The sequence below is a fragment of the Haliotis rubra genome, unplaced genomic scaffold, assembly GCF_003918875.1.
Source record: "Haliotis rubra isolate DU_JTF1 unplaced genomic scaffold, ASM391887v1 Scf3, whole genome shotgun sequence".
NCBI lineage: Eukaryota > Metazoa > Mollusca > Gastropoda > Lepetellida > Haliotidae > Haliotis > Haliotis rubra.
Window position 1 is genome coordinate 8116243 of NW_025766968.1, and position 23911 is coordinate 8140153.

General features: G+C 39.3%; 1 protein-coding gene across 2 annotated transcripts in view; it reads right to left on the reverse strand.

Moving 5' to 3' along the window:
• Positions 1 to 20759, reverse strand: part of LOC124282492 (lachesin-like) — a 59723-nt gene extending 38964 nt beyond the window's left edge. For both annotated transcript variants that reach the window (XM_046718504.1, XM_046718503.1), the window contains exon 1: positions 20418 to 20759. In XM_046718504.1, coding sequence (XP_046574460.1) covers positions 20418 to 20490 — 73 coding nt within the window. In that variant the 5' untranslated portion in view covers positions 20491 to 20759. The remainder of the gene's footprint in view (positions 1 to 20417) is intronic.
• Between the last annotated feature and the right edge of the window lie 3152 nt (positions 20760 to 23911).

Genomic DNA, 23911 nt, shown 5'->3' on the forward strand with positions numbered 1-23911 from the left:
CGGTGGGGTAGCCTAGTGGTTAAAGCGTTGGCTCGTCACGCCGAAGACCCGGGTTCGAATCCCCACATGGGTACAATGTGTGAAGCCCATTTCTGGTGTCCCCCGCCGTGATGTTGCTGAAATATTGCTAAAAGCGGCGTAAAACCAAAACTCAGTCAGTTAACATTGAATCGTAGAAGAAGAAACCATTCCCACTTCATATAAGCTTGAAAGCTAATTTAGTGAATGAGTTTAGTTTTACGCCGCACTCAACAATATTCCAGCTATATGGCGGCGGTCTGTAAATAATCGAGTCTGGACTAGTGATTAACAGCATGAGCCTTGATCTACTCAATTTTCATACGATGACATGTGTCAACCAAGTCAGCGAGCCTGACCAACCGATACCGTTAGACGCCTTTTACGACAAGCATGGGTTACTGAAGATGAATTCTAACCCGGATCTTTACGAATGAAAGCTAAAGTACGATCATCTGTACTTTAACGGACAGTTCAATCTGGTCTGGTTTTGTATTGCAAGACTTCGTAAAGACTTCTCCACACCTATGAATATGCAACCACACATTTGCACAGTCATCATGAATTGCTAAATCAAAGAGTCGTTTGTAGAGTGTCATCCTAACATTGCAGTGAAACATTCTAATGTATATCATTATACACTAACATATCTGCTATCTTAGATCGTACATGTAACATTTCGAACCAGCTTCTAAGTGAAAACATTTATACATGTACGTTCTAATCACAAGGCAGTTACACTATGTGATCTTTTATCTCATATTGCATCTGGAACGCGCTGCGTAGGCTTGAAAGCGAAAACATTATTTTCATATATATTCCTTTATCTTATATTACACATGTATGTTTTTTTTCATATATCTTATCCCCCAGCAATTACACACCAGGAGTCTTTTATCTTTTATCGGGGCAGTGGGGGTAGCCTATAGCTAGTGGTTAAAGCTTTCGCTCGTCACGCTGAAGACCCGGGTTTGATTCCCCTTTTGAAGCCCATTTCTGGAGCCCCCCATCACCGTGATATTGCTGGGATGTTGCTGAAAACGGCGTAACACTAAACTCACTGACTTGCTTTATCTTTTATTGTAGGCGTGACACTTCGCATGGGCAAGAAAGTGATATTTTTCAGTATGTATGTTAATCATGGGGTAGTTACACTATGCGATAATTTATCACTTACATTGCATATACAGCACTTCGCCCTGGCTTGAAATAAGGAAACAAGTCTACATGTATATTCTTATAATGTACGCTAAGACATATCCAGTGGTTCCACAAGACATTATTTAACATATAATATACCCTTTCAAGTAAAATAGCCAATATAATAAAATCATTTATGGCATATTTCCCAATAGATTCAAGTTATCGATTAAATCTGACGAAACCGTGATCTTCAGTAACCCATGCTTGTCGTAAGAGGCGACTAACGGGATATGATGGTCAGGCTCGCTGACCTGCTTGACACATGTCATCGGTTCCCAATTACGTAGATCGATGCTCATGTTGTTGATCACTGGCTTGTCTGGTCCAGACTCGATTATTTACAGACGACCCCCATATAGCTGGAATATTGCTGAATGCAGCGTAAAACTAACTCACTCACTCACTGTAAATAACGAATCAAGACTGCAGTCTAGAAGGCGAGTGTTAATACATCTAACTGCAGCATCACCAAATGAACTGTCATCTATATCATAAGAAGACTCTTACTAATGATCTATGAAATTATATTCATAAGTTGCCCACTTCTTATTTCTAACAGGATCTTAAAACAATGGCGGTCGGAAGTAATCCCCAGCAACCAAACTATAGAGGTGTTCTCAAATTTCCAATTAACATGAATATGTGGGGGCCCTTCTGACAACATATACTAAAGATATAACAAAAAGACAACTTATCGTATTACTCGATCATCATTACAAAGTCACCTGCTTCAAGTAAACTCTCATCGAGAGGAACGCGAGGAGACTGTGTAATGTATTTATATGGCTGATGGATGAAGGCTATAGTGTGAATCTTTATATAAAGAGTAACCTATATAAAATTCTACTGTGAAAGAAATATGCTTCAGTGGTGCTATTGCAGCTGAATGTACAATCCGTATGTTGCAGTTTTGTGACTACAGAAGTATCAACGGATTTGCATTGACACATATATTCACAGGTCACAATACGCATTATTAACGGTTATGAATTGTAAGTGTTCCTCTAGTATCCAGTAATCAAGTGCGTGTTAATATTTGGTAGACATAGCTTATGCTATCTGGGTGATAACAACTGTACTACTACCTCTACAAACTTTGATACATCACATATGATTTAAACAAAACAGGTGGGTCGGTAATCTGCGTCACTTTGAATCTCTGTACAAAGATGTGATCCTTAGCCTTGCAGGCATCGCCAATATTGGATTCGGGTTTCTCAGACATTGCATTGTTAATATGATGTAACCATTGATATGTTTGAATCATACACATACAATGAAGTTATGAATTTCAGGCTTGACTTCAACGAGAACATTCGTGTGCGTGCGTGTGTGTGTGTGTGCGAGTGTGTTATCATCTTTTGAGTTGCCGAGGTGCTGTACCCTAGTCGTGGAACCAGGATCCATCTCATTGGTGCATTTCTGATGTCCTCCGACCCCATAATCATTTTGCACAATTTGGAGAAAGGCAGAGAAAAAAACAAACACATTCACTTGAGTTCGATCTTTTCACAGTGAGGAGGTCGAATTATTGATGCACCGAGACAATGTCTGAATCCCTGTGTAAATATTAGGCGACAAGTGCGGGATTGGACAGAATGTAGGAGCCATGTGGTATATATTACTTGTAAGCACATTAGACCTTGTCAAAGGACAGGTTTCTGAACCGAACATAACATGCACATGTACCACGCAGTAAACATAAAGAGAGGTCAAACAGTGCCGTATACAGCACGTGTCATGTATAGTATAAATGTTTTAGATTATATTACTAGTTTTACGTTTATATCTGTGGTATTCTAGTTGTTTTCCTTCCTTCGTTGGCAGGTTTTTATACTTTACCTATAATTATTATTAATGTATAACTTGATATAGTCACGATTTGACTGAAATGCTGTAGATGTGACTTAACATCTTAACTCACTCACTCACTCATTATACAGTACGAAGCGGAATGGTCGACTTTGAATTTACGGTTGAGGATATAACCTTTGTAACATAATTAATCAACGCGAAATATCGAAAGTGGATAAGTCTATATAATTTAATAATCTATCTAAACATGTTTCCTTCTCGCTGAAGTGGACACAATTTACAAATACCCGAGAAGTCATGCAAATTAACAAAATGTCGGAGAAGTAAAACATTACAAATGCCCAAACAAGCCCTCCGTATCTTTTGTGCATATTCAACGTTCCAAGCAAACTTCGTTCTCAAACCTTTGTTTCTTGGCGAATGAGGTAAGATCAATTGGTGTTCCCTTGCAGTCGAAATTCATTAGTTTTTTTCGATGTTAATGAAAATTAGCATGGACTATTTGTAGATCACACACTCGGCGAGAGTTCTTAGAACGTGGAAAGACCTGGTGAGAGCTCTAGCTGAGGCCGGAAGATGGGCATTTCCCCTTCAGTACGACCGGGAATTATCTCGGTCAGAACTGATCCAAAAGTACGTACTTGACTCGCAATTCCCAAATGTCTTACAACAAAGATACGGTACTGGTGACAATGATAATGTCACATTGGCGGTTTCTTAAAGTGCTGGCATGAAGCTTCTACTATGTAGTAGATTTCCTGTGTACATAAATTGTGTTGTGGCATTGACACCTGGTAAGTACCCAAATGTCACTATCCAGCTCTACAATAACATACGCAGAATTGTAAATAACATCACCATTAACCTGCGAGTGACCATTATCTGCACAACTACTTAACGAAACACACACTGTACGTGTGAGGAACAAGGTGTAGCCCTCTGACATCTGACGGAGCCATCCCTATCCTCCAGCCATGTGGCTATGCCCTTGAAGTGATAACGGGATTAGTTATAGTGTACGCATACTTCCATACAAAGGAGGAACAGGTCGGAGATCACGCGAATGGGTCGTTCTTCAGGACAGGGTGGGGCGGTTGGGAAACGACCTCTTTAGATGGCATTTGTCGAGGTTACTTCTTGTTCAGATATTCAATATCAAATCCGAGGTATGTCCGGTTGTTGAAAATAGCCATACCACCCAGCGAGAAACATGACATACACATCTCGAACATGTCTTTTGTGTGTATGAAATCACGAACACGTATCTATCTTAGTGCATTTCTCAGCAATGCACAGATCAGGATATTGAAGAAATACGAACAAATGCGACAACGTCGGTACTGATCCTATAACACTTGTCAAGAAGAAATACCCAGAACGCCATCCTGGGTACAAACACTACGCATGTGTTGAGGAATATCTTCACAAAAAACTGTCCGTTTCAGGTTCTCGGTATTCTCGACCTCTTCCACTTTTATTGTACGAACAGTTAGCGCTGTATATTTGGAATAGCAAATACAAGGAAATTATCTTGTACATTCAGCGACAAATGTCAGATACTTTGTCTGGAGCTGCTCACATGTGGACACAGCGTCCGACATTTCGGCAAATCCACTGATACTCAGTTCCGATGAAATTTCAATAAGATAATCTGTATAAAATTACGGAAAATGTGTTGTCGACACACATCCAATAAATGTGGCAAATCTCATGGGAAATGGCTTGCACTTAGCGTGATGAGAAAAATCGATATAGGTATTTCATCTTTTGGTCTCGGGTGTGGAGTTCGTATATGCAAATTAATATGGTGCTCCTAAACAATCGATTTGGTCAAATCGTCTTTCATCATCACATGTCAGGCAAATATGCGGCCTTTTGTTGAAAAGCTGTGACGCTAAGATTACATCAGTTCGATGCTCTGGGTACATTAGTGGAACAAAATGAATAGTGATACTCATTTTCTTCCTGCTCATTCGTGAATGGAGCAATTGAGTGATATAATGGGTTACTTGACACATATCGCATTTACCATGATACCATTCCATACATACCATAATACGAAAGGCATTATAAAATGAAATTAAAGAACTCTCTTATCATTAATAATTCAAAGCTATTCTCTTTACTAATCCTGACCTTAAAGTACCAGATAGAAATCAATATATACATAATTGGTATATATTCGTACTTCTAATTTCTATGAACGTCTAAGCAGTTCTGTCAGAATCGAGGTTATATGTTTCCAGAATACAAAAATAAATTGAATCCTTAAATGAAGAAGCGCTACCATCTATACGTCTCAACACATAGAACATATTATGGTCTCGTATACAATGCGTGGAAACGTGCTTCGCCTGAGATGGAGGTTTCTGTCATATTAGATAGAGCAGGCCTCTTTCACATTCGTGTTAGCGTCAGTGTGGGGCTGCTTTAGAGCTTTCATCGTGACGAATCTCGCACAAACACAAAGCAGGTGAATTGATTAGATTCAGCGTCAGAGATATCCACTGTATACATCTCCATCATGTATGTATCGTCGGCATATTGTTATATAGCTTGTGGATTGATTTCGCTTGAAGTCATATTTATATGTAGTTGTGATGAATGAATCTTGTATGGGTAGTTTTGTATCTATGCAGTCATACGACGTAGCTGGCGGGATCCGCTCAGGTTTGTTCCAATTGCTTAATATATATTTCAGGCGTCATTGGTACAAGAAATATTTATTAGTTCAACCACCCGTGAAGGTCCGGGTTAGAATGAACGTTCAGTAACCCATGCTTGTCGTAAGAGGCGACTAATGGGATCAGGTGGTAAGGCTCGCTGGCTTGGTTGACACATGTCATCGGTTCCCAATTGCGGAGGTCGATGCTCATGCTGTTGATCACTGGATTGTCTTGTCCAGACTCGATTATTTACAGACCGCCGCCGTATAGCTGGAATATTGGTGAGTGCGGCGTAAAACTAAACTCACTCACTATTAGTTCAACCATTGTGGTTTACGTGTAATGTGTATAATACTGTCCATGCTACCCGTGGGGATCCGGGTTAGAATTGGTCTTCAGCAACCCGTGCTTGTTGAAAGCGGCGACTAACGAGATCTTGTGGCCAGGCTCGCTGACTTGGTTGGCACATGTCATCGTATCCTAGTGCGTAGATCAATGCTCATGATGTCAATCATTGGATTGTCTGGTCCAGACTCGATTTTTTACAGACTGTTGTCTGATAGCTGGAATATGTTTTTGTGCGGTGTTAAACAAGAAACAAAACATGCTTACATACTTCATGTGGACGAAGTACACAATAAGGTAGAATATTTCCCTGAGCTATCAAGCGTGAGTAGGTATTCGCTGCTGATGACATTTGACCTAATTGGCTACCGTGCTGTCAAAACGTGTCTCCATCTGAACGGTGAACTCCAACAGCCATCTGTGCGGTTAACCCAAAGGGTGATGGTACTTTCTTTTCTTCTGTTAAGACCGTTTATGGCCAATTCGATGATTATCTGCTTAGTTACCTCCGTGAGAATGGAGGATAGTCGTTGTGGAAAACCCAACAAAGGTGTTGTTCCACCACGACATTGCACATAGACAATGTTATCGCCAGGTCTGCAGCGCAGTGGTCACGCTTTGAAGTCATTTGAACATTGAACCAAATTTGGCACCGACAGATTTCCATCTCTTCCACATTTTGAAAACATGCTAAGCATTATGCAATGGTTATTGCGTCAAGATGTTTTCACAACTATGAGTTAGTTTTCAACACCAGTACGATTGAGGAATTCCTGCATCGTTGGTAGAAGAATTGTTACGCACCATAGTTTCAGCCACCGCTATGTCTATTAAGCACTTTGAGCTTGTTTTGTTAATCTCCATGCGTTGTATCGACGAAGCCGTTGTATTTTCAAATTATACAAACTGTTGTATATAATACATACTCCATAATACAATGCTAGAAATTTGGGGGTTACTTACCATTGTAAAATACCCCGAAAGAACAATATATTGGCTGTATTTTCGGCAAAAGTTTCAAATGAAACATAATGTGTCGTGTAGCTTTCCCTTGTATCAATGATAGTTTAAGCATTAGTTTTGTATGACAAATAGTTGACCATAATTTGTCCACTTCTTGATGAGTAAAATATTGTCATAATATTGTAACTAAGCAGATACACAGTTGAACATATCAGCATCCTAACTGGAACATATAATGATATATTATGTTATGATAAATGTCACTTTTCATTTGTAGTGGGTGAGTGAGTTTAGTGTTATGCCGCTTTTATCAATATTCTAGCAATATACGGCGGGGGACACCAGAAATGGGCTTCACACATTGTGCCAATGTGGGGAATCGAACCCGGGTCTTCGACGTGACGAGCGAACGCTTTAACCACTAGGCTACCCGAACGCCCTTTTCATTTATAACCTATGACTAATAATACATGACATTTGTAATGACATTTGTTCCGGATGGCAGACACCAGTTGAAGTTGATATTCATACCATATTTTTATCAAATGTCATGTTCATTTCACTGAGTACATGCGATTTCTAATTTAGATTAAGCGTTATGACTGCCAAGTACGTTATAAATACTACTGAGAGATCATTGCACTCGATACGATACATATAACATTTGAGACTTGACGAGTTAGATATGGGGTACACCAAACAAATATGAGAAAAGAACATGTTTGATATTAGAACCATAGTCTTCTTTTTAACATTTGAGAACATATCGAGAAAAAACGTATGGCACAAAGAACGTAATGATTCGTAACACTAGACTGGAAGCAATATCTGTCCTGAATACAATACAGTAACCATCACTTTCTTCACACGCAACATTTGAGACACGCAACATTTGAAGCCACATTTAACTCAATGGGCATTGCATTACACTGTGCGTTTGGTAACGGTGAGTTGGGTGTGTGAGTTTAGTTTTACGCCGCACTCAGCAATATTCCAGCAATATGGCGGCGGTGTATCAATAATCGAGTCTGAACCAGACAGTCCAGTGATCAACAGCATGAGCATCGATCTACGCAACTGGGATACGATGACATGTATCCAGCAAGTCATTGACCCTGACCAACTGATCAAAAACTGTCAAAATTACGACATGCATGGGTTAGTGAAGATCAGTTCTAACACGTATCTTCACGGGTGGCGCTTGATAACGATTTACTAACTTAAACCATTCGTGAAATGGCTTGTCTGTGGTTATCTTTCAGTTTCAAAGTTGGCAATTTTCGAGGCTTTCAGATAGGGCTAACACAGCAACATAAGTGAGTCTTGGACCAAGACGAGGTTAACACAATTCAATTTTAGTCATGAAGTCGTGTATTATTTATACAAGGTTCTATCTAATGTGTTGCTTGGATGTGTGGGCGCAAAATATACTTTTCATAATTTAAGTATAGTGGAAGCTTAACTCGATTATAGCCAATTGAAACATTCTGGTTGACTGGACACGTTGGGGAAGTTCTCGGGTTTCCAAAGAAGATAATTTTAGATATTTGTTCTGAGATCTTCTTATGTTGATGGATCTCATGCCAAAAAGCTGTGATTGAGGGATCTTTTAGATTATGTGTCAGTGCAGTTGGGTTTCAGCAAAGTGTAAATATCTAAAACCTTCATCACTTCCGGCTTTCCCCACGTCACGCTTTCCAAACTGGAAATCCGAAGACTCGGGTTCGATTCCCCACGTAGGTACAATGTGTGAAGCTATTTCTGGTGTCCTCCGCCGTGATATTGCTGGAATGTTGCTAAAAGCGGCGTAAAGCTAAACTAGATCACCCACTCCAAACTGGAAACCTTTCCAAGCAGCCTTGAACCCAACGCACTCACTCACTCCAAGATTGGACACGTGTATCCAGTGTTAATCATCAAGATATGGATCCTTTAATGCGTCAAAATAATTAAAATTAACGATCGGATCGTAAATGTGCATTTTCATTTGGAATTCACAAACATATTATGATTAAGAAGGAAATATACCACATTGTTCAATATATACGAGGCTGATCTATATATGGCGTCGCACAGAAAGTATGTTCAGAACTAGTTAACCTACCCACGTCATAAAATATCTGATCAATAATACCTACTGACCTACAACCAAAAATGATTTGTCGCCAGGACGAATATGTTAAGGCTACTTCAACTTGCATCACTCTTCGCTGTCGTTGAGGTCGTCACTAGCCTACTCATTACGCCTACGCGTTTCTCCGTTTGTTTCATTAACGTATGCGTTACTATTTCGGAATAAATGTAATGATTCATGGACAGGGTAATATAGAATGGCGACGTACAGCGATACGTGGAGAAGACGCCCTGGAGTATATCAGTGTGTAATTGGGCTTTGGCATTCTGCTAAAACAGAATGTGTGTCATAGAAAATTGACGTAAAACGCCGCCTGCCGTCACGTATAACGTCACACTATTGATTCGAGGTCTGCAATGCCTTTCTTGATGTACAGGCATTGATGTATGTATTTCAGCATTTTTTCATATCACTTGGGTGATATCATTAGAGTGATATCACTACGTAACCGAGAGGATGGATTATTGCTTCTCGGTCAAAGATAGCGATGTACATTTCACTAGAACAGTTATACTCAAACAGGTTCTTTAAAGCAAAACACAAGGCGAATATGGATATTAAGGTATATTGATGCCTCCGGCTTGCATTGATGCCTAAATACCAAAGATCATATCACGGAAAACAACTGTGTTTCCTAATGTTCAATAATATATCTAATGAATAACCTTTATAGAAACATTATTTTTTCTGGATAGTAATTACGCTATCAACAGACAGAAATTACCCACAAAAGATGGATACTGATTTCGTGTATCGTCATTGAAAGGAAATCACTTGCATATAATCATCTGTCTTCCCAACAAACAAAGTAGTTAAATGAAAGAAAAGATGTCTGAGTGTTATATTTCCCAAGACAGCCAACTCTAATGTGGTCCATTGTTGCACTAGCAAATCCCGGTTATGTGTAAATGTTCCAGAGAAGTATCCATTAAAGATGTCTGGAACGTTATATTATGATGTGATACATGTATGTTATCAGTCAGCCGTACGCTGTGATATAAATGTTTGTGCAGGAGAAACATATAACCTCAGTGCACTTACATAGCAGTAGTTTCGAATGCATGTTACAGTAAATGTCATCGGATTCCAGGTTAAAAACCGGAGTATGAAACTTCTCAGATAGAGTAGTGCAGTGTGTGGGATCGAATTTAAGTGATGATCAATGATGATCAGTTCTAATGTTTATTTACAGACAACCTGCCCGTTTTTGTCAGGTCATCTTACTACTCTTTTGTAAACAAAGACAATAAAGTTATCTGTAATCATGAATATTTCTTTTGAGGAAGTGAAGCGACCATTTCAACGTTTAAGTTCTATAGCCACACTACCGTTTTGACGTTAATCATTGTGATGAGTGAGTATGGTTTTACGCCGCTTTTAGCAATATTCCAGCAACATCACGGCGGGGGACACCAGGAATGGGCTTCACACATTGTACCCATGTGGGGAATCGAACCCATGTCTTCAGCGTGATGAGCGAACGCTTTAACCACTAGGCTACCCCACCGCCCCTCATTGTGATGAGACGGGTAAGACGTCATATATCGTCAAATGTTTTGATATCATTGACCTTCATAAAACACATCATTAGTAGCATATTTTTGCGCTTTTTTGTTATAATTATGCTGTCGTGTACATGTTGTCGTGTACATGTGTACACTATCCTTCCTGTGTAAACTATAGTACAGTGTATACTTACACTATATCTATCCTTGTTCACGTCCTATTCATCTGAACCGCTTCCGTGGTGTAGTGGTTAGAGCGTCCGCCCCGCGTCATACCAAAAGACGTTAAAATATGGTACTTGTTGGTCCCTGCCTGGCGCTCGGCATTAATGGGTACAACAAGGACTGGTCGGCTCGGAATCAGTATAATGTGTCTGAATAGGGTATTCATACTTCACTGCAGCATGGTATCTCAGTGGGCTAGCACTATAAAACCAGCTTCAGTCTGGGCTAGTACAAGCAGCCGCACATACACACGCATGCACGTCGTCATATGAGCGAAATATTCTCAAGCACGACGTAAAACCCAATTTCACCTCACCTCACCTTTTCATCTGTGGAAAAAACTGTGTATATTATTAATTCAAACCAACCAATACATTGCTTTGATCAAAAGAAATTTCTAGGAGTCCACTGTACTCGGCAAAACCATGACAATTTTTATGAATTACTATCAGCTAGTGATGGTAACAGATGAACAGATCCAAGACTCAACGGTGGCATCAGTAGTTACAGACGCGTGCTTGGGCCAAGTGTTCATCTGAAGAAACAAGGCACATATCTAGTTGTAGTATGGAATCTATATCGGCAACTGAAAATGGAAATGTCCTCATTTGAAAGCCTTACTAAGGCATTGAATGTTGTGATCAAAGTTTGAGCCTGAGTTGCAGGGCGGTGGGGTAGCCTAGTGGTTAAAGCGTTCGCTCGTCACGCCGAAGGCCCGGGTTCGATTCCCCACATGGGTACAACTTGTGAAGCCCATTTCTGGTATCGCCCGCCGTGATATTGCGGGAATATTGCTAAAAACGGCGTAAAACCATACTCAGCCAGCCTGAGTTGCACGACGTTCTTTGTAATTCCATTGTATCGTGAAATGTTGAAAGAGAAGGAAGGAGTCAGTGAAATATTCCTCGATATAAAGAGAGTTGACATATTTCTTTCAATACGAACCTGCGGAAACGGTAATAGTACTCTGGCTTTGTATACATAGACATTGATTATGGAACGGATGAATCAGTTTCACTGCTCTCCTCTATTTGTATTTCAGATGGGCAATCAGTGGAATGGACGGATTACAAGATGTTTATTTTACGATATCATGTCATCGATATACATAAAGCTAAAGTTAATCTTCGTCTAAATATAGGGATAACACCATGTCTCTGGTTACCATATGGTGTCACTTGGCACATGAATCAAGGAATGAATTTGTTCTACCTTAAAAACTTGTTTCGGACACAATCTGTTAATGAACAGAAACTCCTTCGATTATTGCAATGTAGGTAATTTTATGGAGTCCAGTACAAAACAAAAACGGATATGTCTTCAGATTCACGGCAAAGGTTGAAAGTACCGGTTCTGGTTTTGAGTAGGTTTGTTCTTTAGCTAACATTAAAGTATCTTTAGTGAGGCACTTATTTCAATATATACCTTATTGTATATGAACACATGTATATGTAAAGATAGTTACAGTGATATTACTCCAATAACGAAGATGCAGTACACATCATAATTTCTTCAGTCAGAATCTGGAATGTCAGAAACACACAATAAAGCATATCACTGTCTTGAAAAGAAAGGTTTGTCTTGGTGAGTGAGTGAGTTTAGATTTACGCCGCACTCAACAATATTCCAGCTATATGGCGGCGGTCTGTAAATAATCGAGACTGGACCAGACAATCCAGTGGTCAACAGAATGAGCATCGATCTGCGCAATTGGGAACCGATGACATGTATCAACCAAGCCAGCCAGCCTGACCACCCGATCCCGTTAGTCGCCTCTTGTTGTATGATATAATCACATCTGAGAAAACCAGTGTTATGTACCCATGTAAACTTAGGATAGTAGTACAGGGGTGCAATACGGATGGCGTGGTCAAATTCCGTATTGAACCCCAGATTTTGTATTAATCCCCTGCCTGCCGCTGTGATTTGTTTCATTAAGTAACATATTAATGCAAGATAAGAGGGTATATAATAAATATAGAACGTCATACTAGTGCACATGCACTGGTATTACGTTCTATATATGTATGCAAAGGCAATCCATGTTCATATGATTCTTTTATACATTGATGAACCGCTTTGTTGATGTTGATTATGATTGTGTCTATGCATAGACAATGGTGTGAAATCGTCATAATATCAATAATTCTACAATAGACATACTTGTGTGAAATATATATGATAGAATATCTACATTGTCTATAGCACATGTAAATAAGTAATGATATATCACATGAATTGAGTGAGTGAGTGAGTTATACCTTATAGTCATATCGGCAATAATTCAGCCATATCATGACTAACACAGGTAATACGTTAACAATAGATAATATTTGTGTATAAAATCTTTCGACAAGCACAGAAAAACAACTAGAATATCACAATTTGAGATATTAAAATTATCAATTAACTTAACATTTTAATACTATTTGGGACAATACAATATAAACAACGGGATATAAATCGCCAACAACTAACTGTAGATCATCATACTAGGGAACAGATGAATTGAGAAAGAGATTTCAACTGAGGCACTTGTATGCCAACAATAATGAGTGTTACCTCGCCCTTTTGAAGACAGCCCGCCCGACAAGATAATTTGTCGCAATGCAATCTTTCAAACTGAATTGCACAAAAAAAACATACATCAGTTGAATTTAAAAAGAGATAAAAATATGCATCATGAAATGTGTTGGGTCAGGTCGCTTTCGAAGATGACCGACAAGGCATCTTGTTAGACTGTTTCTTGTGTTACACGCTGACTTGTAAAAGAAATCCTTTGTCAAAATACGGAAATTGATCTGACATGATCTAAGCCGAGGACATGTCATATTTTGAAATGGTCCTTCCTGTCGATGCACCGTTAACCTGTTTTAGCTTCCATTCATAACCGGATGCTGTACTTGAGATGAAACAAATTTTAAAAGAGAACGATGCTACATCAGCATCGACAGAACTTGCTTTGAAATTAATAAGAAAAATTCACATGAACATACGCTGGGGCATAAAATATAGATTTTGTCATCAAAGGCATTTTAACTATTTGAAAGTAGTAAAAGGTTTATTTAAACTAGAATTCATATCACTCCTCATTTATATCAAATGTTTTGTTCAGTTGAAGAGGTTCTTCTGCTCTAGGTTGCTGCAGGCTTGGACATGACCTTTATACAATCCATTCAGGGATAACTTTCAGTTTATGTGCTTTATTGGGAGAGATAACGGACAATACAGTTCTATTGTCTAGGGCGAGGCATTTGTTTGCAACAGTCAGCCACGGCTTGAAAATAGTAATTATTGAATTTTGTTTAACGCCGCTTGGAACTGTATTTCAGTTATCACGGCTGATCAACTTGACGATCTAAGTGATGTGAACTTGACGATCTAAATGATGTGAACTTGACGATCTAAGTGATGTCAACTTGGCGATCTAGTCATATCAACTTGACGATCTAAGTGATGTCAACTTGAAGATCTAAGTGATGTCAACTTGAAGATCTAAGTGAAGATCTAAGTGATGTCAGCTTGAAAATCTTAGTGATGTCAACTTGAAGATCTAAGTGATGTCAACTTGACGATCTAAGTGATGCAGGTTCTACATGTTTGTCACATTGGTGTAATCCACGAACTGGGCTTTGATGATTAGGAAAATAAGAACCAACTGGGAATCATATGTTTCATATGGCCATATGTTTCCGATATGCCCAGGAGACACATTTATGAACAGCATATTGCAGCGACCGTACTCCTCATGCTATTACTTATGGTAACTGTCACAGCCTGATGTTATCTGAGCCACACAAATATTGTCATGTTGAAAGGAGTGAGTGAGTGAGTGAGTGAGTTAAAATTTAACGTCACATCGGCAATATTGCAGCCATATCGTGACGAGGATTTGAATAATAAATAAAGTAATAAATAAAGTCAAATTATACAATCATGTTGAAAGGAAGTGTTCACAAGTGACCACGGCCATTGGCTTTTAAATGATAATTAAGCAATAACATTTTACAGATATGTATATTATCTGTATTGGATGTGTCTACGTTATGCAACTGACTGCTTCCTTCGTAATCTACATGCTATCTTCTCTTCCAGTGATCGCTACCTTCCTTTGAATGTTGCTTAGTCTGAGGATCTGTATTGCGTCTGTCCAGAACCTACGAGAAGTCTTGAATTGACAAATAGTATTGATGTTCTTTGTCAACACGCCCTGCCTCTAATTTATGTTTTCCCGAGCCGTACAACTCCAACTGCGTCATACCAAATCCGAAGTTCATTCCAGAAACGTCTTGATGTGCCGTTCACAAAGAAAATCTACAATTATATTAACTTATCATAATGGTTACATTATGAACTGAACAGAACCGTTTGCGGTCAAGAAAATTTTGGGTGACATTCCACAAGTTATAGCCCCCGCCCTCCAAATTATTCATGATCGATAACTTTTTTCATATAGTGTATAGATTTCTTATCATATATTTTTCAAATTTATTTTGTGTTGTGTGAAACATAAGTGATTGATAGCTTTCTTTTAAACTGCGCACGTATACATATTTCACCTGCGATATGACAGTCAAAAAAACTGATTCAGCTGTCACCATATGCATGTGTATAAAGTTAAACCTCGTCAGTTCGGACTCCTGTATACCCATGTCATGACTGCCAGGAACGTCTAGATGTAGTTAGGGTATTCCTTCATATTCCATTAAATCGTTAATTTAAACGTAAATTCAATTTTAGGCTAATTCGGACGACTTATTTGGAATGGTACGGTCCTGATTAAGGAGGTTGCACTATACACGATATTAAGAACTTACATCCGTTAAACGGCAAAACGTTCCTACTAATTTGTCTTTCGAAATTCGGTGTAGGATGAAACAAGGAATTCTACTGAGGTCAAATGTTCATGTGGTAAACGCTGTATCATAATGTTCAAATGATCAGAGAATAGTAAATGCACTGACACTCTTAACTTGCAATATGTGCAGGGTCAATAGGTACGTGTCTATTCAAAGCCCCCGATTCCACAACATTGACAAAAATCAACGTCTGTACTGGGTGACACTGAAAAGGACATCGTAATGTCACATCCACAATCTGGTTTGTACGATCAATGCTCGACTTGCTACAAAGACCCGTGTTTGTAACGTCAATGTTCAGTGTCCAGTAATGTCATTCATTACAAGGGCAAGCGGCTGGCCGCAGGTGGTCAAGGAGCTTAGGCCCATAATAATACTGCCCAATAGCCGTTAGCGGACAATTCGCACTGTGCTATAATTTCCCTCATGTCTGCGAGTGTGCATGAACAGGCAACGTCTTTAGAACCATGGATTTCCCTAATAAAGGAAATCCATTAATTAGATATTCCTCCAAGTGAAACTACAAGTGTTAAACAATGTTTTTCACAGCTTTCTGTATTAACAGGGAGGACTCTGGGGCGAGGTAATTTGCGCTAACGGATTTGGTGAAGTGAATTATATCAATATACACCTAGACTTTGGTTAATGCGTCCAGGTTTGCACAGCCATAGTTGCAATAATTAGATTGCACCAATCAGGTTGCAATACTTCCATGGGATCTATATTGAACCCTAAATGTCAAAGTTCTCGAGGCGCAAGATACACGGAGATAAGGTGTGTGGCAATGGTCTTTCGAGTCACAAATGATAAAAATAATAATAATAACTATGATAATAAAACCATTATTGTACACTGACAAGGTGTTGACTGTTTAACGCCTTGTCGGCGGATGCCCTTCCTTGTCACAAACAGTATATCATAAAGGAAACTACCCGAGGTCCATCCAAGGTACGACCCTGATCATGTCCAGGGCGTCATGGAAAATGAGTCGTTTAACTATCTTTGGAAATAGGCCATGTACAACCAAAGAAAACTCCTGCAACAAATATTGTCCTTTTTGATAAAGCCAATGAAATTATTTATATGATTTGATTTGCTGCCCCTTTAGACAGCAATGTGTTCAGCACGATTCAGGTAAAACATGATGAACATGCGGACCTCGCCTTTGTAATGTCTCGCTTACATCTCAGACACCATTCCCATTCGGTGTCTGGGCTGGGTGTAGAGGGACAAGGAGACAAGGGGCCTGAGCTGTGATGAACGTAGCCAGCCTGCCTGTGCCAAGATAACGCTAACTCTCTTTGCTGCATTGATTTATTTTAAATTGTAAATAATAATAATATCAATAGTTATGAAAAATCAATTTCCATAATCGTAAGATATGTCCATAATATGATTCCGGCAATGATACACGGATCTTATACACCATACTGGGCCCCATTTCACAAAGCGATCGTAGCGCTAAGGTGATCGTAACTCCCATACCTTAACATAGACTTACGACAGTCGTAGCGCTAAGATCTCTTTGTGAAACGGGCCCCTGGTGACTTAGAATGTACGATACTGATACGGTAGATCATCTTTGAAGATTATGATATCTCAGAAATTAGGTTATTCAGAATTTGAAGCAAAAAACCCCTATATTTTACAATATTTCAGACATTTTTCAGTTGTGACATAATCAAGTCATTTGTTAATAAAGTAGGTCGACAAAACATACCTCGTCTAACGCCAAACAGGAGACGCACGCTGAGCTTCCGCATGATCACGGCATCAACCCAAGACAACAGCAAGTTAGATGACAAGATAAGTAACATTAAAATATGATTGAACGTCGAACCGTGGCCTTAATGAGGCTTGTCTGATAGATTTCTGTTTCGGATTACCTTTGTGAGAATAGTTAAACATGTTCCACAGCTCATACAGTAATATATGTGTTTAAGTCAATCAATGGATGTCCAAAATGCAGTAATAAGAATGATATTGAACCGACAGCAAATGAGGTAAGTTTGTTACCAACATTCATATTTCTTTTCGTGAAGGCCAAGGCCACATGCAGAACACGTCGTTAATGAAACTAACCAACGTCAGTAGAAACAGACATTATACTCCATGAAGTATTGGGAATGGAAGGGTGTGTTATCTTTACCGTACTGCCAAGATACTGCTCGTTCTAAAGAACAGGCTTCATGTTTCCAAATTTAGAACGATGGAACGAACATAGTGAGTTCGTCTTCGTTGTCAAACCGATAAGATGACAAAAACTATTGTTTGAATAATGTATTTCATTCTATTCCTGAAGTAACAGAAACATTGATAATTGGATGTGCTCCATACAAGGTCAGTCATTCGGAATAGTTGGTATATATATCTGATTTGTTCTTCTTGTTCTACAATGAAGAGACATTAATGCGATTGTCTTTCTATTGACTCCAAACATGTACATCATACGTATTGAAAGCATACCGATAAATTATTTATAATAACTTTTCCACAACAACTTCAAAATCATTATGGGTGTATTGTTTCACAAGTAGATAGATGATTTGTATCGATGGCCTGGCTTGCTTTGCAATCGCTTTCACTACATTGTGTATTCAATAACTGTTATCTCCAGCTGATTTAGAACAATCTATTTTGGCAATGTCACTATCATATTGCAGTGACATTTGACAAGGTATATTTTGCCATTTGTTATGAGCCAATGTAGAAGATTGATATCATATTGCAATTTATATAATGGAAAATTTCTATGCAACCCATATTTTATTACCCAGCTTTGGTATCACTGCTTTTGTGACAGTTATGTCAAGTGTTTTATGTGAAGAAAAAAAAAACGATATGGAAAGATGTCCTCATCGAATATCACATGTAGAATATACAGTTGGAACCTCATCATTTTCTTCATCTGGCCGAAGTCTTCAACCGAAATAGCTTCATCATTGTTGATACAAATAACCCAGTCTGGACGAGACAATTCCGAGGTTGATATTAAGGGCCACAATTCATTACGTATAAGTACGATGGTTCGCAAGCCAATGATTAAGACCAATGGTAACCCGAGTACCAATGTTAAAGATGTGACGTATCGTGTTGCATTTTAGAAATTAAATGCAATCTCATATTTCATTTATATTTTGCGACACTTCTCAGGGTATTTTGCTAAAACAAATTTGTTTTGCAACATGATGTACCATCGTTAGGTACATGTCTCTTGAGACCCCAGACGTAGACTGACATATAATTGTGAAAATGAAAGTATGTTTTAAATTTCCACTTCGATCAGGTAGTTTAAAGACACATGCTCTTACTTACTAGCATTTAGAATCCGTATTTTAAACAAATGCTTGAAATATCAAATATATATTCTAGTATGTGTTGCTTATGCTGTTATCTGTTATTCTTATTTGTTACTTCATATATTTTATACTTTAGAGTCGCGCGCATGCCACAACTGTCATAAACAAAGCGTAATCACACGATGTCACATAGTTAAAATGAAATTGAAACGTATCATATTGTACAGATGACATATGCCGTTTGCCTCAGAATCATTAAAATCGGAAAGCAAGTAGAAACCATATTCGAGTCTTTGAACGAAATAGGACAATTAGAACGAAGACTTATTATGCTGAACTTGACGCCTATTATTTTCCTAGCAGGTGACAAACCTCCCAGGTGCCATGTAACCCAGATAACATTGTTGACATGGGTGTTGAGTAGTCCCCGTTTATAAACATTGGCATTGGCTGAAGATAGAACCATTCGATTATTGTCCAGCCTTTATAAGAACAAATATGCCTTTTAGACGCACACAAGTGTGTTAATATTTACAAAGGCCTGAATGTGACACCAGACGGACAGGTGTAAACAGATTAATTATAGGACACAATTGAGATGTGCTTTGTGTTTGAAATCATAGCAATATTCTCAATTATCCCCGATGGAACATTTAGTGAATAAACATAACAGTGTTTAGTTCTGCCGGATCTATTACGGATATAATTATCTTTCCTTCTGAAACAAGGTCTGGTGCGTTAAAGTGTAAAGGGGTTATGTATGAAGTTAGAATACCCGAACATTTATATCACCTGCTCAGATTTTATCTCAAAGGATGTTTCTCATGTATCGGGGATTGTAGATAACTGAATAAAGCATTCGTCTGTGTAAATGAAACAATGCTATATTGTTACAGTCGATAACACTATGTCAGCTTATAAGCTGTACTTAAATCTATAAGCTCTGCATGATGGCACCGCCGATAAAATAATCGCGGTATCGCTCATTTAATTCAAGAGGAAAGTTAAGCTATATAAGAAATGAACCAGGAATCGGGGTCAGAATGGTTCTGGTTCACTGTTGGTTGCTTTGATCGTTTTTCCAGTTAAGACATAATTATTTACCCAAGGAAATAATTTAAGTTATAAAAATGGTCATCCCCCTCATTCCGTTGTGGGTGCCATTAATATTAATCACTATTCTCCAGTTATATTCCCAATAGGAAATTGAAACAACAGGGCGGCCCGATGAGACAATTACAAAAAATGAAAGTTCAATCGAGCTTCAGACACCGACGAACATGATATTAAGCATATTACAGCAACTCTCGGTAAAGTTTGCACAACCCTTCAGCCACGGAAATGGAATCGATGGTCGTATGAATCAACACATTAAATATACTTACCTAGCCCCAAGAAGTTGATTATCAACAGGAGACTACCAGTTATATCCAAATTGAGCAACAACCATGGGATCATTATGACTTGCTATGCGTCCGTCAACTTCGATAGAATAAAATGATTCAGGGGGACACAGTTGCACGTGCGCCTACCACTACAAGCAAATGGGTGTCCCAAACCATGATGGAAGTCCAGCGAAATAGTTCCGAGCCCTCAACACGGGAGTAACAGAAATAAAATTACATGTGACTCGGGTGTTAGCTTTGTTCCCGCCCTTTTAACTCCACAAGGAACTATCGTCTGCTATTCGCACGAGCGCACGCGCGCCTCTTCTCCACCACACCGGAAACAAACATCCAATCAGCGCGTGTCAATTTCACGGAAACTCCAGAGTATTGACTGAGTTGTGAAAGGGCCTTCAAGAGTACAGAGATAGACCGACTCTTGGGAGGGCAGAGCTTTCCTATCCTCCTTAGCGCGGTATTATACCATTGAGACAGTTGTTGGGCAAATTGTATTTATAAATCTGAATTATATAATCATGTCATCAAAACCCGGTTTGAAGGGGATAATCTTTTACCAGATTCTTGATAGATTCAGCAGAAATTACCAACATTAATTTGCTTTTCAAGAAACATAATCAATAGTTGTAAATGGTTCTGTCTGCCGTGCTCTGGGTCTAGTGGCTTAGCTGGTAGTCGTGTTAGCAGTTCCAACAGGTTAGGTCTGGCAACTTTGTAATTGGAGGTGACCGAGGCTTCTAATAAAAGCCCGCTCGCGTTTAGGGCCTCCCGCCTCCGAGTTCAGCACATGATTTCTGGCAGCAAGGGCGACGAAGTCAAGATTAAGAGAATGAGAAATGACTTCTTGTTAGTTCTCCAGCATTGATCTGTAGAGACTTGCGCTCGTTCCTCAACCTTATATATCAGTAGTGACTTATTGACAAAATGCCATCTAATGTTGCGCGGACGCGAAATAGTATATTGCACTTCGGTAGCAGGGAGGAGCAGATTTATCCTTTCTTTGGCGAACAATCGCGCCTTATGCATTTCCTCGTGCGCCTATTTCAATTTCCATCGCTGGAAACTGTCACTCGCTTCATCAAATATCTTGGGCTAATTTTCTTATACTGTTACAATAAATGATTGATGAAAGCAAAGGGAAATAAAAAGTCATGACCCTTATTACCGAAGTCTCGCCTTGTGGCATATGATTTGCAAAGCCGTATGCTAGATGCCAGGCTGAAGCTGTTTCAGTACAATACTAAGACTACCCCAGTGTCTGTCTACCAGCATTGATTTCTCCTCATTGTGTTATCTGTTCCCTTTGAGAGAACTTCGTGAGATGTTACAACTTGTAAGAACAATAGCCAGATCTCAGTATGCCTGTATCTGGATGTAGCCTGCACTGGTGGCAGCCTCGCTGATTGTGTCGAGGTCGACGCTAACATGGCCAGTGGTTTGTCTCAGAATGTGCCAGAACCGTACGTTAACGGCCCGGAATCCAAACACACTTCATTAAGTTAGTCCCATATATCTGATTAGGCAGATCCTTGTATTCTCGTCCCGTCTACGGAACAAAACCACAATAACCGATTTCCTTTCGACGCATGTTTGCGTTACATGGTGTTTGTATATTAAACGAAAAGATAGGACACGTAAAGGTCTGCAGCCACGAGCTACTAAATATGTCGTCCCAGTTCCGTTATACTGGTAACTTTTTGTAGACGTGGCTCCCGCTAGTTCGGAATCTCTAGAGAATTACTTTCGGAAATCCCAAAAAGGTTTTGGGTGTAAAAGGCTGACACGTTACTTATACAACATTAGTGATTTTTTGGGGGATGTTCTGAGCGATTTCACAGGGCAAAGCATTGTACGGATCAAGACATTTCGTTGTATGTATACTGATTTTACATATTTCAACTTGAGTGAGTGAGTATGTTTTGACGCCGCTTTTAGCAATATTCCAGCAATAGCACAGCGGGGATCACCAGAAATGGGCTTCACACATTGTACCCATGTGGGGAATCGGACCCGGGTCTCGGCGTGACGAACGAACGCTCTAACCACTAGGCTACCCCATCGCCTCTATTTCAATTTCAGACCGCCTCTGTGGTGTAGTGGTAAGAGCGTCCGCCCGGAGAGCGGAAGGTCGCGGGTTCGATCCCCGACCGAGTCATACCAAAAGACGTTAAAATATGGTACTTGTTGGTCCCTGCCTGGCGCTCGGCATTAATGGGTACAACAAGAACTGGTTGGCTCGGAGTCAGTATACGGTGTCTGAGTGGGGTATTCATGCTTCACTGCGGCATGGTATCTCAGTGAGCTAGCACTATAAAACCAGCTTAAGTCTGGGCTAGTACAAGCAGCCGCACATACACATACACACGCATGCACGTCGTCATATGAGCGAAATATTCTCAAGCACGACGTTAAACCCAATTTCACCTCACCTCACCTATTTCAATTTCAACTGACAACTGGAACATATACATGGGTTGATCTTGTTTATTTCATTTAATCATCAACCAACATGGACCGTGTTATCGGTACAGCAATTGATAGCTTCCGTGATTTTGTGGACAGAGCATCTGCTACCCTAAAGGGCAAAATTTGCTTACTCTGTTCACGGCCACCCGGTGTCATCACCAATTTTCATCGATACATTCACATACTTTTTCTCGGCTATGTTGCTTTGGAATAGACAGATCCCAATGAAATCTGTGCTGGTCGGATAATTAACACCGGTTATTCTCTGATATCGAATTCAAATACTGATGTTGGGAATTGAACCCATGCCTTGCAAGCAAACGTTTTAACCACTAGGCCACCCCATCCCCAAATGGACGAAACAAGAGTCCTCATCATGCTACACAAGTACATACTAATGAATGAACGTTTCTATTTCGCTCAACGATACTTTTCAACCTGTTAAATGTTGTAGAGATCATAAGTCGACCTTACTGCTTAGCAATCAAAAAATCATACAATCCTTTCAGAAATTGCAAATATTTCTTTGATCTTTCTTCATCCACAGTCATAATATTTATCAGTAACATATTCAGACAAAAAAGTCGTTATGATCATTCAGGATGAAACATCAGGTACTTGACGTTTAATATCGTATGGGAGTCATCTGCTGACACACACTACAAATGATCCTCCTTCAGACTTTAGGAATCATTTATGTCAGTCATAGTACATTATACCACCAGAAAAACGATACATTCTTATTAGCTGTAATGTCAAGCATCCAACGTTTATCAAAAATGTATTTGAATGAGATTTCAAGAAGCGTTAAGTTAGTGAGATAATAGTAAAGAGAACTAAATCCCCGCAAAACGACACCATAACGGAGTATGAATCCTCTTACTATAAAACATTAATTCTTCTACGTGAGAGGCTTAGAGAAAAACGGATTTATAGAGACAATCTAATCGTTAATCCTTGCACATTCGTGAACATATATTAATTCATCTATATTTTAAGCTGAATCATCG